This window comes from Hermetia illucens, chromosome 1, assembly GCF_905115235.1.
Source record: "Hermetia illucens chromosome 1, iHerIll2.2.curated.20191125, whole genome shotgun sequence".
Lineage (NCBI taxonomy): Eukaryota > Metazoa > Arthropoda > Insecta > Diptera > Stratiomyidae > Hermetia > Hermetia illucens.
The window spans coordinates 75,807,589-75,823,153 of NC_051849.1; the positions used below are offsets into that span (position 1 = coordinate 75,807,589).

Below are 15,565 nucleotides of genomic sequence, written 5' to 3' on the forward strand. Positions count from 1 at the left end.
AAAATTATTTAAAAGAATTTATGGTCAGAAGGATTCAATGGCTGTTGGTGACTTTTCCTCTAGGTGGAGGTAACCATCCCATGAAAACCCTCAAGTTGTTAATTCAATTTAGCTATTTCAATGTCCACCGATGTAGGCCAATTGTGTGATATGATTTCGCTATCGAACGCATTTGAGTATTTTTCCCTCTTCTACATGAAATTTCCACATAATAGATCGATCAAACAATTCGCTAACTCGAAATGCTGCCATCATGCAAAGGAAAATCGCGAAACATCTCGTTTAATATGCCAGTTGTTCTTACGGTATAGTTTATAGTGGACTCGCACGGCCATGGAACTTCCAAACCAGTTAAATTTAAATAGCGTTTCTATTATTTGAATCCATCGTTATTTTGGCCAATGAAACCCTTTCATAATGAAATAAAATCCATGAATAGTTTAACTCAAACAAGACCTTCAATATTCCCCAAACGAAAAGTTTCCGAATTTCCACTTTCTTTAGAATTGGATTGCGTAACCCAAATCTGCAGTCCCACTCCCTAAAAAAAATTGCTAGCTGTCCTCTACTGTTAATTTAGGTCAAAAGTCACCCCAGCCCCGTGTACTTCAACTGCCTCCACGATTTTCTGAGAAACACTATTTTGGTTTTTTTCATCCATGCGATTTGCTTTGATCTCCAATTCAATGGTTTACAAAATCCACAAAAAATATGTCGAATTGTGTATTTGTATTCAAATGCTATACGAATTTCCAAGTTGAATTCTTTGCCAATTTTATAAACTATCGATACCAAGATCAAGGGTAATTGCATGAGCAAATACTAAAAAAACAACTCAGCTTACATTTAACAAATCTAAAAAAATATTCCAAGAAAGTACTAGATGGGTCCTTTCAATTCATACCCAGCATGACCATATTCTGAGAAAAATAAAAACAAATAAAAATTTGGAAATATTTTGCATGTTTGAGAAGCCACCCTCAAAACCCAAGACAAAATTCTACAATTTGCTGTAGTTGAAGTGTTTCACGGGTTTCACATTCTCTCACCAAATTTCATAACAATGCGTAAGTAAATTTGATGTAACTGACAGACGGAGGGGCAGACATTGAATCGATTTTAATAAGGTTTTATTTTACACGAAACTTCGCCTACCCTTATGAGGTGGTGTGTCTGACAACTGGCGGGCATGCAAATCCGCACATAGCCTAGCTACATATAAACGTATACACAACTAGGTTGCATGCGAACACGCAAACCGACCTGCTGGACAAAGACATCAATTACTAATGACCAATGACTAATGAACATGTCCAGTAACGAAACTCCAAATGTGTGGAAGCAGAGGTGGATACAGAATAGCACGAGCAGTTAAACTTTGCCAAAATACAACGTGACTGGGTAAAGTTCACTTCTACATAGCACATGTTTTTACTGGTCCTAAAACGCGAAACTAACAATCAAAATATTGGATGTGCCTTGATTCAACCTTTCTTAAGCTTCAATAGCTCACAAAAAAAATTTTAAGAAAAATACATTTCACTTAAAAATGCTAACCAATAAATATGTTCACCCACGGAGTTCTTCTCCCCCTTTCTAGTTACTGGGAACTGTAACACTTCTTATTTTTTATGAAACACTAGGAATCTAAACCAGATTCTAATGTAGAAAAAACCGAAAGGCTACCTAATTATAAATAGCCAGGGTAAAACTGACACAGTCAATTCGGTACCCCGGTACGAGGCCAGATAAAGGCAGCAGGATCACTCTCGAGACCACTCAACATCAACAACGGTGTAAGACAAGGGGATGCCCTATCATGTGCCCTCTTTAACCTGGCCCTGGGAAAAGTGGTTCGCGATGCAGATGTGAATGCTAGAGACACCATCCTCTTCAAGTCCACAACCCGAGACGTACAGTCTACCTTCGTCCAGATGGAGCAGGCCATTAATGAAGGCAAGGCGAAGTTCATGGTGGCAACATCAGCGCCAAAAATCAATGAACGAATAACATCAAATCGCACTGGTCAAATGAAAAGAATAAAAATAGGAGACTACAACTTCGGTCGAATATCACAACCAATTATAGCTATCACGACAAAATCCGCGCACGGTTGGTAACCAACAGAGCCCATTTCATCTTACAAAAACTGTTCCGCTCGAAACGTCTCACCACCAGCCAAAGCTCTTATTGTAAAAAACTAGATCTTACTAGTTCGTATGTATGCCTCGGAAACCTGGGTTCTCAGCAACAAAAAAATGGAGAATCCTTGATCGCGTTCGAGAGAAGAATCCCCTGAAGATTTTGCGCCTACATGAGGATGAACGTTTCCATAACCTATATAATGACGAAATCTATGAGCGGTACCACGACCGTCTGGTTGTGGGTAAAATCCGGCTCAACAGGCTGCGGTGGCCCGGAAAGTATATAAGGGCAATATCTATGATAGGAAAAGAAGACGAGGCAGACCCTGCCTGAGATGGAGCGATGGCGTAGGTCAGGAATTGATGAACCTCGGCGCAAAATCGGGATGTCTGAAGTTCCTTGTTAAGGCAGGCGTGTACCGGATACCGGTTGTTGCGCCGTTGATGATGATTATTTACTTTTTCTCAGTATAAGCACTATATTGCCTAGAGCCGACTTGGAACAATAGTTTTACCTTACATCCGCCATTCTAGAAAATGCCTTTCCAAAACATATAGCAAAATTTTGACACATAATAAACATTTCAGAGAAGTTCAAAGAACAAAAGAAGGTCAAAATTACTTCTTATTTCCAATAAACTTGGACAACGAAATCTAATAAATTTTCGTTAAAATCATTTCAAACAAGTGATATGATTTTCAAACAATTAATCAGAAATTAATAATTTCCACAATATTCAACATACGACGACAGATCCAGTGAACGATTTTCGATGATGAATGGTAACAACAAATCTCCATTTCATTTCGAATTTCGATTGTGCGCATTTTAAACAATTAAGTTTCTATTTCCAATAAATTAAGACTGAGAGAAATTATTTAGAATTTCATTCATTTAAACCACAATGGCAGGCCACAACGGAGCTTCAATCACTAAATGAATATAATTCAAATGAACATATGAATGAAAATTTTATTCTTTCTTCCAACTTTTTATTACTTATTAGCGGTAATATGCTCAAATTTTATATCTTCCAATCAATCTTCTTCAGGCAGTTTCGGAAAGAAACCAGAAAGCCTGCAAAAAAGTTTTCAGATTCAGGATACAATAAAAATATCATTTCCTGTCTTTCGCTGCTCCATACATTTTGTATAAAAAAATAAATCTAAACACTAAATTAGTTTTTGATTTTATTTATTTATCCTCCCCCAACGTAATGGAAAATTTCAATATGAAGTGTAAATCGAATTCATTCAACTGACTTGCAGTTATTGTAGGGGTTGGCTGTCTGCAAAAAAGAGAAATGATCACATCAAGAAGATTTACGATTTGTTCATGTAAATTTTGATGGTATGACGTTTTTGTGATAAAACCAACTTAAATGAATAAAAATTCAATTAAATTCAGTTAAACTTTTGAGTCGAGTCAACGAAAGATCTCTTTCGAATGCTAGGCGCAAAAATAGATTAGTGTCAGTCAATGTCCCAAAGGGTCCTTGAATAATAACTTTTCCCTGCAGACCTTGGTGGCATCAAAGGTCTGATTATCAAAATATTAGGAAATATTATAATTGGCCTCTTTGATCTACGTATAGATCAAACAAGACATCTGTGAGTAACAAAAGGGTGTCATTGAGAATAATTTATGAGCTTTCTAGTTTTAAGTGGATATGTTTTAACAAATCAAGCAAAAAATAGCGAAAACACAATATACAAAGTCAAAATTTATCTATATATAGCTGGAATCTAGTAACAAAATACGGGTAGTCTGTTTATCTTTTTTTCTTTTGTGTAAAATAAAACCTTATTAAAATTGGTTTACTGTCTGTCTGTCCATCTGTCTGTCTGTCGCACGCATTTTTCTCGGAGACAGTTACAGCGATACCAAATTTGGTGGAAAGGTAGGAACTGTGAACGCTCACACATACAGTGAGTTACATCCATTTAGGTCGAATTTAAGGAGGATCCCCATGAATGCAAAAAGGGGGTGTACATTTTTTTCACCAATTATAGTCATGTGGGATATCAAATGAAAGGTCTTGATTAGTACTTTCTGAAGTCAGTCTTGTTGTAAATATTTGGTGTGCGAGGGGTCGAAATTGATCATTTCTTTCATGGACCCGGTCTCAGAAACTACTCCACCCAAAAATCTGAAAAAATACAAAAGTTTGCCGCTATATGGTGCCTAGGCTCCGAAATATTAGCAGTAAATGACAATAATTTTAAGTAATTGGCTGCAAAACCCCCCCTTATGTTCAACATGATCCTACCAAGTTTGGTGAAAATTGCACTATTACTAACAAAGTTATAATAGATTAAATTTGAATAGATGAATTGAGAATCAAAATAAATAAATAAATATATTAGGTGCTAAGTACTAATGTGACAAATGCACACTCAAATGTCTTTATAAAAGAAATACATAAAACCTTTCATACTTAAAGCGTCCAGATTCCGGTTTCACCCTTGTTTACTAATGTATGGATCGGGAGCAGATCAAAAGTCAATGATTACATTAAATACTCATATCATTTATATTCCTATGTTAGAAGAAATATAAGAGCAAATGGGTAGCAAAATAGAAAAAGACTGAGATAGTCTTTAAATTTTGCTCAAATTTTGTTTTTATTCTAAATATAGAGATTATATTTTGATATAGAATTGGTGGACGCGCTAGGCTCATGACAACCATATCGGCCATAGTTGGGTCCATCGGGTATTTATCATAGTTGTAGAGATGCATATGCAAATCCAGTGAATAGAATATTTCTTCTTATTACATTCAGTGCCATGATTTTCTCTTCTTCAAACAATACAAGCATTTGGAAATGGAGTTGGATGAGCTTTAATCCCTTATCTTTGTGATTGTCTCACTACCTCAGGCTTACTACTTGCTCAGAACTAAATAAAATGCGAAGTAACAGCACACAAGAAAAAGCCGTGTAGATGTTAGATGCTCTGTAACATGGTAAATAAGAGATTTATTCAAATAAATGCCTTTAATTTTGCAAGGTGAAATAATAATGGGTCACCCCATGAAGGTCAACTGGCGCCATTTACTCTCGTAATTATAAAAATTGCATTTGTTTTTTTAATCTAATTGCTACGTATTGCAGTAGCGCATTTATTATTATTTTTATCAACCTAAATGAGTTACTAGAGAGAAACAACTTTTTTGAGCCACTTACCATTCAATACATTTTATATATGTATATGTAAGAAAAGTAATGTATTTCCGCAACTTTATTTACTTTTACCATGTCCGTATGATTCAGGACACCCATTCTATGTAAGTCAGAGTGATATACTGGAAATAGTATTCATACATACGCATATATAAAACATGCACACATTTCCATGTTACGGAATGGAAAAGAATATGTTGTCAGGAAGAGTGAGAGACATTTCAATTCTTTATGTTCTAGAACTGAAGCTTACAAATGTCTGAGCATATATTATAATTTACAATAGATGCTCCACCAAGAATGATAATAATGTCTCTTAGTTGGATTGGTACTCTAAGGGATGAAATATTTGACAAGAAATTAGTTTTTCTTTTATAATGGGTTAATTTTATTAAAACTTTACCCACTTTTTTCTAACGAAATTTAATTTTGTTTTACTTGGTCAACTTCACCTCAAGTCATTTATAGTATGTATAACAGAAGAAAGGACATTTCCGGATAACTATAAACAACTCGAGAACAATGAAGCAATACAACAATGAAAACATATCACTAATAGAAATTGAAACATTCTAACAAAATTTTGTATACATAGCAGTTAATTTCTTCCTTCTTCAAAAAAAACTTTTCCAACTTTATCTAATTGTTTACTTTTCATTCTCATCTTATTTGTCCGCAACTAACAGCCATCATTAAGTTTGGATAATACAGTGGAAACGCTTTTGTTGAAAAACGAGGGAGACTTTATCAGTGTTGAACAAGCTAAGGAATCACGCAAGAAAAAACAACAAAGGGAAGACAACATGAGGCAATTACTGGATGTAACAAATACACTCACATCAGAGGAGCTACGAGATTTTGAAATGCGGTAAGTTTATGTTTTCTCTTTTTTTCTTTCTTTGAATCTTTCTTTGAGGCAAAACAATTTAGCATTCAGGCATTTTGTACATGATATGATACAGTGTAAAGTACAAAGTTCTATAAACGAAAACTGTGTTTATGTTTGCAAAAACATACAAGTGGGAAGAGGCTGAAAATCGGTAAGCTTCGGGCTAAAAATTAAAAGATATTTACTTTTTACCTGGCATCCTTTACAATCGCTTTTTGACTATTAATACTTTTCGAAAATATTCTTCTTTCTTATATTGGGTGAAAGACAAGGGTGTGAGGACTCAAAATGTGTGCCCCAAAAAGTGCAACGATCTCCTTCTCAGAAGCTATCCAACCGAAGGAACTGAAAAAATGCAGTAATGCCTTACAATACATCCCGTTCCGATATCTACCCAAATAAAGTTAATAATAGTATATAAGCATATTCTAGAAAGTTATCCGAAAACCCCTCTTAAGTTCACTCTAGAAGTACGAAATCAATTTAAGTGAGTGGCATCAGTATAAGTGATAATATAAGACTTAATTCTGGAAGGCAATCCAACTATTACTAACAAAGTTATAGAAAGTCAAAGTTTTGTATTCCATGTAAATTCATTGTACTCCAATTGTTCGGAGGCCGGCATCCACTGATAGCGGGCCGCACTAATTTAAGTAACAGCACGCTCCGCGCTTGAGTAGATGGCGGACCACTCATCCCTAAACAAAGACTAGGTATATTAGCTGAAGCCGATTTCGGTCACGCTGCTCCTCTGGGTGGAGGTGAGAGGCTGCGTTTGATGAGATCACCACCAGCCAACAAAATAAGTTTTTGCTGTTAATAAAGTAGCTACTTAGCTATCAGTTATTATTTTAAAAAGGTGTTTAACATTCCAAAAGAGTGTTTTCTCCCAGATATTAAATTAGCTAGCATAACCAATATTTTATTTTCATAAAATATACAATAACAAGTCGGGGAAATCGATATTAAAGATTTTGTTGATTTTTCATTTAAGAATATTCGTCTACAAGATGTTCTACTCATATATATAGCTCGTAGTGAATATATGTTGAATATACCCGATATTCAATTCCATATGGTACTGACATTTTATACCGTGAGAAGTAGTAATTTACCCAAAAGAGACTACTTTGACCTACTATAAATTTGTCAGCAATATTAAGATTTCCACCAAACTTTCCAGTGTGATACTTCCTTTTAAATTTTATCTTATGCTTCAATCTCCGTTTTGGATTTTTTTCATTAAGGTCTTCTGAGCTGAAATATTGTTTGACCCAATTAAAAAAGTAATTTTTTGAGGAAGTCAGAGCTATAAATACAAAATCATTTTTTTGTATAAATCGAAATGCATACTTTCTTATTTAAAAAAGATGTAAAATAAATTTTCTACAAAAAAAATCATAAACATTGAAAAATACCAAATGGCCCATTAAAAATTAATAAAACATAATTTACACTTACCATCAGTTGCAAAAACCTACAGCTTGAAAGCAAGGGTGAATGCTGATGGTATGCTAACTTAGATTGATGAATCAAGTTAGTTCCCACAACTCGCATCCGTACACAGGTTTCTCTCCTACATTATCATCAGAACCCAAAAGCTTCCTTGAATACTTCCTTGAGTGGTACTGTACCACCCGCGTATTAATTGTAGGTTTCACTTCTCTCAGTTTCACTGTCCAGATGCTAAGACATTAGCATGACGGAAGGGACTAAAGTTGAAAATTGAATCCTTTAAGTCGGGAAAGAAATTTCGCCCATGTATATGGGCAAAGCTTGGCAAAACATATAATAAACTTAAATATAAGGCTAAGGATTAAAAGGCTTAGCCCAAAGGATACGATAATTATATTCGTTATGCATTCCTACTGGTAGCACTGAATTCGTTGAGATCTCCAAGGATTCCTTTAATCTGGTTCATCCATTTTTTTTTTGCCCTTATATTCATTGTAGGAGCAGAACAGATTTCCTCTCCTTACTTTCAACATATACCTACCACACAGTTAATGGAATTTGTCGGAGATGATCTTATAACTCGCCAACTTATTGCAAAATCCTTTCCAAACGCACATGGATTCTCATGGAGGACTTTTACGTCTCCATGAGTCATGTCGCTTCAAGTAAGCTTTGAGTGCAATTACAGGACGTAAATTATTCAAAGGAATTATGATTTTCCTGAGAAATGAAAAACTAACTCCCGGTAATGTCATGGAAACAAGACAGTTTCCTAAATTTTGAGCCATTTGACCGACTACACTATAGGATTTGGAGCCAATGGTATAATAATTAAGGGATCTCCTGAACAATTAAAACTGATGATATGGACTGAATACATAAGCATGATATGAAAGGGGACTTTTGCTCGAAAAAATTTCATAAATTGAAAATAATTTTCTTACGATTGTGACCAGAATTCGGGCAATATTAACTGAATTGATTGTGTAAAATCTATAAAAGGTGGTGTGAAATAAACTACTAAGAAGATGTTGAAAATAATGGGAAATCATATTTGGACATTTGTCCAGTTCTCAAATGAGTATCTGCTTCAACACAAAGTAAAAGGAGTTTTGAAATCCAAAGTGGAGGAGGTTGGTCTGTTATATAATATGCACAACGCTTGCAATCTTGTTCCATAGCAGCTTTTTTGCAAAAGTTCAATATAAATAAACCATATCCGCACATTAGCAACAGAGGAAACCATTCACAAATATGAACTAATTCATGTTTATGTGTTTGCTCCTTCCAAAATATATTCGTGGTTGAGGTGCTGTCGTTTCATTGATTTCAGGCAATTTTACGCATAAAACGCTGATACATTGAAACTGATTCTCATATTCATATTCTTCAGAGGTTCAATACGGTTAAAATTGTTTCCAATTTTTTCATAGGATCAATTAGTTTCGTTTTGGATTCGCTTATATATTTTATAATCCTCTCATATTTTATAATCCTTTCATGCCTCTATGTTTGTCAGGCTTAAGAATGTGGGGATGGGTAGGTAATTTTACGAAATTGTACTTGTCTTTCCAACCGATGTGTGGGACTACACCGGAATCTGAAATCCAAAAAAAAAACAAAACGGCGCAAACCTGGCGGAATGCAAACACGAAGCTGAACTGAAAAATTACAAACAAAACATCTGCTCGACCGCGTGTGTGGAGCCGTAAAATTCGAAACCAGAGTGCTACGATCGGGATGGAAGGTCCACGACGAAGCAGGGACGCGGTCTTTGCGCTTCCCGCCCATCCTTGGCACCTTCTATTAGTGGGAGTTCTGCGAGAATTAAGAAGGACAAGAGGGAGGCGAGTCCTCACATCAAAAACGTAGTTCTACTTCATTCCTATAATCCAATAATATCAAACAAAAATTAAATAAAAACCAAGTGTCAAAAAATTTCGTTTTCACAAATAAAAATAATAAAAAGAACTAGAAAATAAAGAAAAGCAAAAGAAAACAAAATTTAAGAAAATTGGTTCAAATGATTGGAAATAACTCATAATAAACAAAAAAACATTGACCCGCCCCCAGAACTCTAGGGTGAGTTCATAATATCTTCTCTTGTCATCAAATAGGAAAGGTACTCCAAATCCACAGTAAGAAGAGTGAATGCATATGTGCCTCTCCCACAAGAAGTATCACACACGATATGGGTGTAACCGTTATGAGAACGGAATGGGTATTCAATTGCAAATAGTCGAATGTACCTTGAAATTAAGCCTTTACCACACAGAACGCATTCTGTTGTGGCGACGGGCGACCCCTGCCCGTAACGTGGTTACGTAGTTGTATAATGGATAGATCAATGATACCTCGCATTGCATATGCCATACACAACGCGATCTGACTCGAAATTTTAGAATTATATCTTTTCCGCTAAGAATATGCAAATAAAAGAAAACGTATTCCTAAATGATTGAATGGCAACTAATAAGAGGGGTTAACGCTTTCCTTTATTTACACAAAAAATTTATTTCGGTAACCAGTTATTCCATTTTTCAGTGCGAACACTTCGAAATTTTAGTTGAGTTTAGTTTAGTTTACGTCAAGTGAAAATTGCAGTGTTCAACATATACCAGGATTGATATATATAACAAACAGTCAGTTCACCCACAGAAGGTTGTATCCCTCTGGATCAAACAGAAAAAAACTGTTTACGAAAACAATTTACATAAAAATCTAGGATGTTCTGTTTCAGTTTTTGTCATTTTGCGGCTTTGCCTACATACATACATATGTGCTAAAAAAGAAAGTTTCCTTGTTTACCGATGTGGCACAAGCCATTTCCAAGGGACATATGCCCGCCCTTGCCTACACCGCAAATTTAAACGAGAAAATTACTCAAACGAGCTCTTGCTCTTCGGAAAGAAAGATAGAAAGCATGAACAGAGCCGGCAAAGATGTCATGTCATGTGAATTTGAATGAAGTTTCCCGAGCCCAAGATATTCCGAATACAAATTGTAACTTTTGAAATGTTTTTATATCACAATCTTCCGTTGTAAATGCTTCCGCTGAGTTTTGTAGACTTCTTGTGGCAGAGATATGCATGCGGGAGGATGTTGTTGGGAGTTGTAACCACCTTAATTTATTTTTCACTCAACAAAATTCATTCTTGTTTGCCAGATGAAAACTTCCTTGTACAAATTGTTGTTTTGAATTTATGACTCCCAGCGTGGAAATTTGGTAAGATTACCTTTCCTCAACAACAATTTAGAAATCATGATTAACATCTTTAAATAAAATTCACGTTTGAGATCAGATTGTATCATATGATGTGATTGGATCATTGATACCTTTAGAACATGCAACCATGACCCTCGAAATTCGGTAGAGATTCAAAAAAAATTATTCTGTTTGTTTTCAGACTCTTCAACTTTTGTGAATTATTAACTTTTTCGAAATATTGAAATATTTTAAAGGGCTTACATCTGCAAATATACATGAAATAACAAATAAGGAGCGAATTTACTAATATATTTGTTGCAATAATATTTCATACTTCATATGTATTCATACAATGGCTCATTTGGGAGTGAATAAATGATGAGACTATCGGCGTCTCCCTTCCGGCCTTTGATCTTTAAGAAACAGCCTTGATGTGCTTTCAAATCATTCGCATTTTATTTGGGTAACCGTGTGAAAAAATCTTTTTCCCGTTTGCTTCCAAAATAGAGCTGCGTTGGCCTAAGAACCATTTATACGGCCTGCTTTCCATATCTCCGTATTCTAGGTTATGAAAAGGTTTTCTGGAAATTTCCTCGCAGGTACTTGACGCTACCTTATGTATTTGCCCTCTGTCTTAATTTTGGAGATTTCGCACCAGAAAGACTAAGCTCCACTGCTTGTTCTTTATGCGGTATTTTGTAACCATGATATTATAATCATTTTTTTTTATTTTTCATTTAATTTCATATACGATTCATTTTCACAACTTCATTTTCACAAATAATTTTTCTTTTCACGGGTAATCAGGAATAAAATTAAATTATAGTAATTTTAAAATGAATTTATGAAAAATTTATTTGATAAAATATATACGGATCATGAACAAGCGATTAAACCTTGAAAGGTGTTGTCACACTTTTTTCCTTCTTTTAGTTTAGTGTTTGCTTGGGATGTATACCCTCGTTTAACTCAAGTACTCATTGACAACTGAATCTATGATTCCAATTCTTCTCTCACCAGTGAATTTTGTCCTACCTTCCATTGCAATATTTTATTGCTCTAACGACTAAGTCATCCGGCACAACGAATAATTTATTTAAGTTTATATTTCGCAAAATTTGTTGCCTTCCTGTAAGAACAAACACTCCCCACAAGATTAACTACTTTCACTACATCATTATAAATTACAGATTACAAACCATCCCGAACAAAGACCTCTAAAAATGATGAATTATCCTGGATTTGCTCTTCCGGGAAATGCGAGCCAGTTTCATCTACATCTGGCTGTACAGAGCACTTTAACGCTTCAAGACAGTATAAATCCTTGAAGAGATAACACGTCACCAGATATTTGTTGTGTTTTGGAAGAATTCTCTACACAAACAATGAAAACTTGGTCGCCAAGGTCTTCTGTTTTTTTTCTGTTAACTCCATAAAATCATTTGTTCATATCATTCTACATTATTTTTCCGAGAAACATACTCTTTCCCCTTTTATTCGTTTTTATAACCATCCATCCACAATGTATTCAAAGACATGATTCATAAAGGAAAGCAAAGACTGTCGTAAGAGGCTGATGCCATTTAATGTATTTTCTTGACGTTTTCCCCGCTTGTGAAACTTTTTTTTTGTTGTTGCCACTTCTGCGGACATTTCTAATGAACTGCAACATAAATTATAGTGAAGATGGCATGGTGCCAAAAAGCTAGAGAAAACGTGACACTTTCTCTTCTTCGGATATGATGATGAAAACTGAAACAAGTAAGTAAGATGAAACAAGATGGGAAGGTGTAGTTGGATGGACAGTGTGTGACAGCAATTTTCTTTATCTTGATTTATCTTTTGAGGGGTTTATAGAGAACAAAACTGTATTAAAATCGTTTCGCTGTTTCTCTGTTATTCGAAATTTATTCGGGAAGTGACGAACTCGTTGTCTCAAAATTTGATAAAAGCACAAAACGTGCTGTATACTCCATAGAACCAGACCTTAATCTACCTGCAAGGAAAGCCTTTTGGACCATTTGATATTGGTGCTATTTTTCTAGCATTCATATTCATCAAATGAAATTATCATTTATCACATCTAATCAGGAACACCAATCCTTCTGAATATGCCAACGTTTCCTGGTTGCATGAATTTTTTGTTTCACAGAGTTTTATCCATGTAGGCAAGGACTCATTTGCCTGGTGCAAGAATATTCTCTTGTCATTCGATTACCTGAGTCAACTTTTGTAACGATGTAATCCAAAATCACTTAAAGTTTTTCTTTGGGGAAGGACTAAAGCATTTGTCTAAATGTCGAGTTAATGAAAGCATAAGACATGCACCCATTCTTTGGCGAAAGTTCACAGGGAATTCTTCTACACATTTTGACTGCAAAAGGAATAGACTTTTTATTTCGCTACTGAACAGGTCTGATACTTTCGGTAACCTTGATTCGTCTCTTCTTTTTCATCTTTCGTCCCAGCATAAACCTATATCTGATAAATTGATAAATGCAGCTCATTTTCAAAATCCAAATCTCGATGTCATGATGCTATAATGGACTGTCGTCTATAGTTACTTTTTTACTGATATACATCAATTTTCCGTGTGCTACTTGCACTCTTTCCCAGCACTTCAGCTCTTTCATATAGCAGTAATATTTCTCTGAGTGAAATTATTCGGTGTTTCCAACGATTAATTATTTGAAATAATAAAAACTTGTTGTTTCTTTTTCGTTGGTGTGAATATTTATTCTTGCAAAAACCGATATTTCGGGAACCACTTGTTCCCTTCATCAGTACTAACAAGTTTTACCGAAGGACCAATATTCTAATATTATTTCAAGTAATATTTCGTCAAAAACATTTTAATATTCTCCTAGAAACCAGAAAGCTAACTTATAATTCATATATTACTTTTACTTCATCGTAATTAGGCTACAACTTCCTAACGCCAGAAGAATCTACATATGTTTTGCTTTGCAGCGGTCATTGTACCTGCACGAAGACATGTTGCCAAACGCTGCGACATCTCTGAAGTCAGAAAAGGCTTGAATGTTTCTACAGCTGGGGATTAGTTGTTGGACATCTTTTAGTATTTATTTTCCATTTGCAAAATATTGCGGAACATCCACTTGAAATTTCTCGAATTTTATGAGATATATTACGTTATTCGTTCTAATATTACCGAATTTTCAATAAACCAAGTTGGAAACCGGAAACTGGTCGCTCCAGGTATCAAAAGTTCAAGTCAATTACTCAGAATAAAATTTTAGATGGACGACTGTTTCGAAAAATGTAAATTGAACCCTTTCATTTATATGGCAGTACTATATTCGGAGCTAAACATATGTACACCTCCTCTTTCGTCTGTGAGGAAGGCCCCCCTTAAACCCAACTCAAATTCATGCAAATTCCTACAAAATTTCAGCATAATAAACTAAGCTGTTTTCGAGTAAAAATGTATGTGACAGACAGGCAGAGACACTCCCAGACTGAATCAATTTCAATAAGGTTTTGTTTCACACAATAAGATAGTGTTGTCCAGAACACTAACTATACTCATTGTATTGAACCAAACTTATGTACAAATAACTTCCATTCATAGTGATTGAATATTGATATTGAGTCACACGTGGTTATAAATGGAAAAATCTAAAAAATCTGAAGGAACATCAACAAAAAAATTTATATTTCTGTCAATTTTCTTTTTTTACGTTGGATCCAAAACTATTTCATTCCACAGGATATGTTTAGCGAATATAACAAATCAAAACCATCTTCTCTGCACTTTATAAGTTTAGGACATTTAGGATATTTAAGGATTTTTGGTAATTAAGAACTTGGGATATTGATCCTTCGAACATCAGGTTTACAGTGGTGGGACTAGAGACGACTTTTGGCGTCTAACAATCCACTAAGGAGTCTCTCCTGAAGAACAAAATCGCTAAGTTTCATTCAGTGAAGAAGCCTAGGGCCGCTAGACCGGCATTTTGACTGCCCCTTAAGAAAGGGGATGAAGAACGGTTTCTCTCTCTTCTTTAAGATATCACATGGGAAAAAATGGATAATACCTGCACCCATAACCAATTTGAAGAGTAGAAAGAAACAGCCCTACGCTTGGTATGTAATGTCGAATGAAAATACCCCGAGGAAATGTTCTTCAGCAAAGGTGTCGTACCCTCTTGCTTTCATAGACAAACTTTGGGGAATGGTTTTATGCCGGGTTCGCACGCTTGACATTTGCCTCAAACTCCAAACATCTAAAAACATTTGGTTTATCTTTGGGGAACCAAATATCGCCATGCACACTCTCCCAGGTACGTTCTGAACAGGCAAACATGACGGACAGTCTTTGCTAAAGCAATTCCATGTATCGGCTACTTTCCTTCTAACTTCACGGTCAAAGGTGTGGATGCGTCCCAAGCGCTTGCAACAAAGTTTCCTTGATTTGTAAAAAACACAATCGATAGGATCGGCTACAAGTGCTTTCAAACCTATACCACTCTATCCACGAGTTTGAATTTGCGACAGCTTGCTGAGTTTCCTTTTCGTTTCTAATTTGTGTTATCTGCCTTCTGCACCTTTCATTCCTCTTCTAGATCCTCTATTGTCGGATTTCTTATCGATCTTGGACTGAAACCCGTATAATTCCCCTACATTAAAAAGGTGATTATGCGATGGCCCCAATCTAGCGCTC

At 35.4% G+C, this 15,565-nt stretch overlaps 1 protein-coding gene across 2 annotated transcripts in view; it reads left to right on the top strand.

Moving 5' to 3' along the window:
- Nucleotides 1–15,565, top strand: part of LOC119647289 — a 751,009-nt gene that overhangs the window by 706,209 nt on the left and 29,235 nt on the right. For both annotated transcript variants that reach the window (XM_038048193.1, XM_038048194.1), the window contains exon 10: nt 6,016–6,197. In XM_038048193.1, the coding sequence (XP_037904121.1) occupies nt 6,016–6,197 (182 nt within the window). The remainder of the gene's footprint in view (nt 1–6,015; nt 6,198–15,565) is intronic.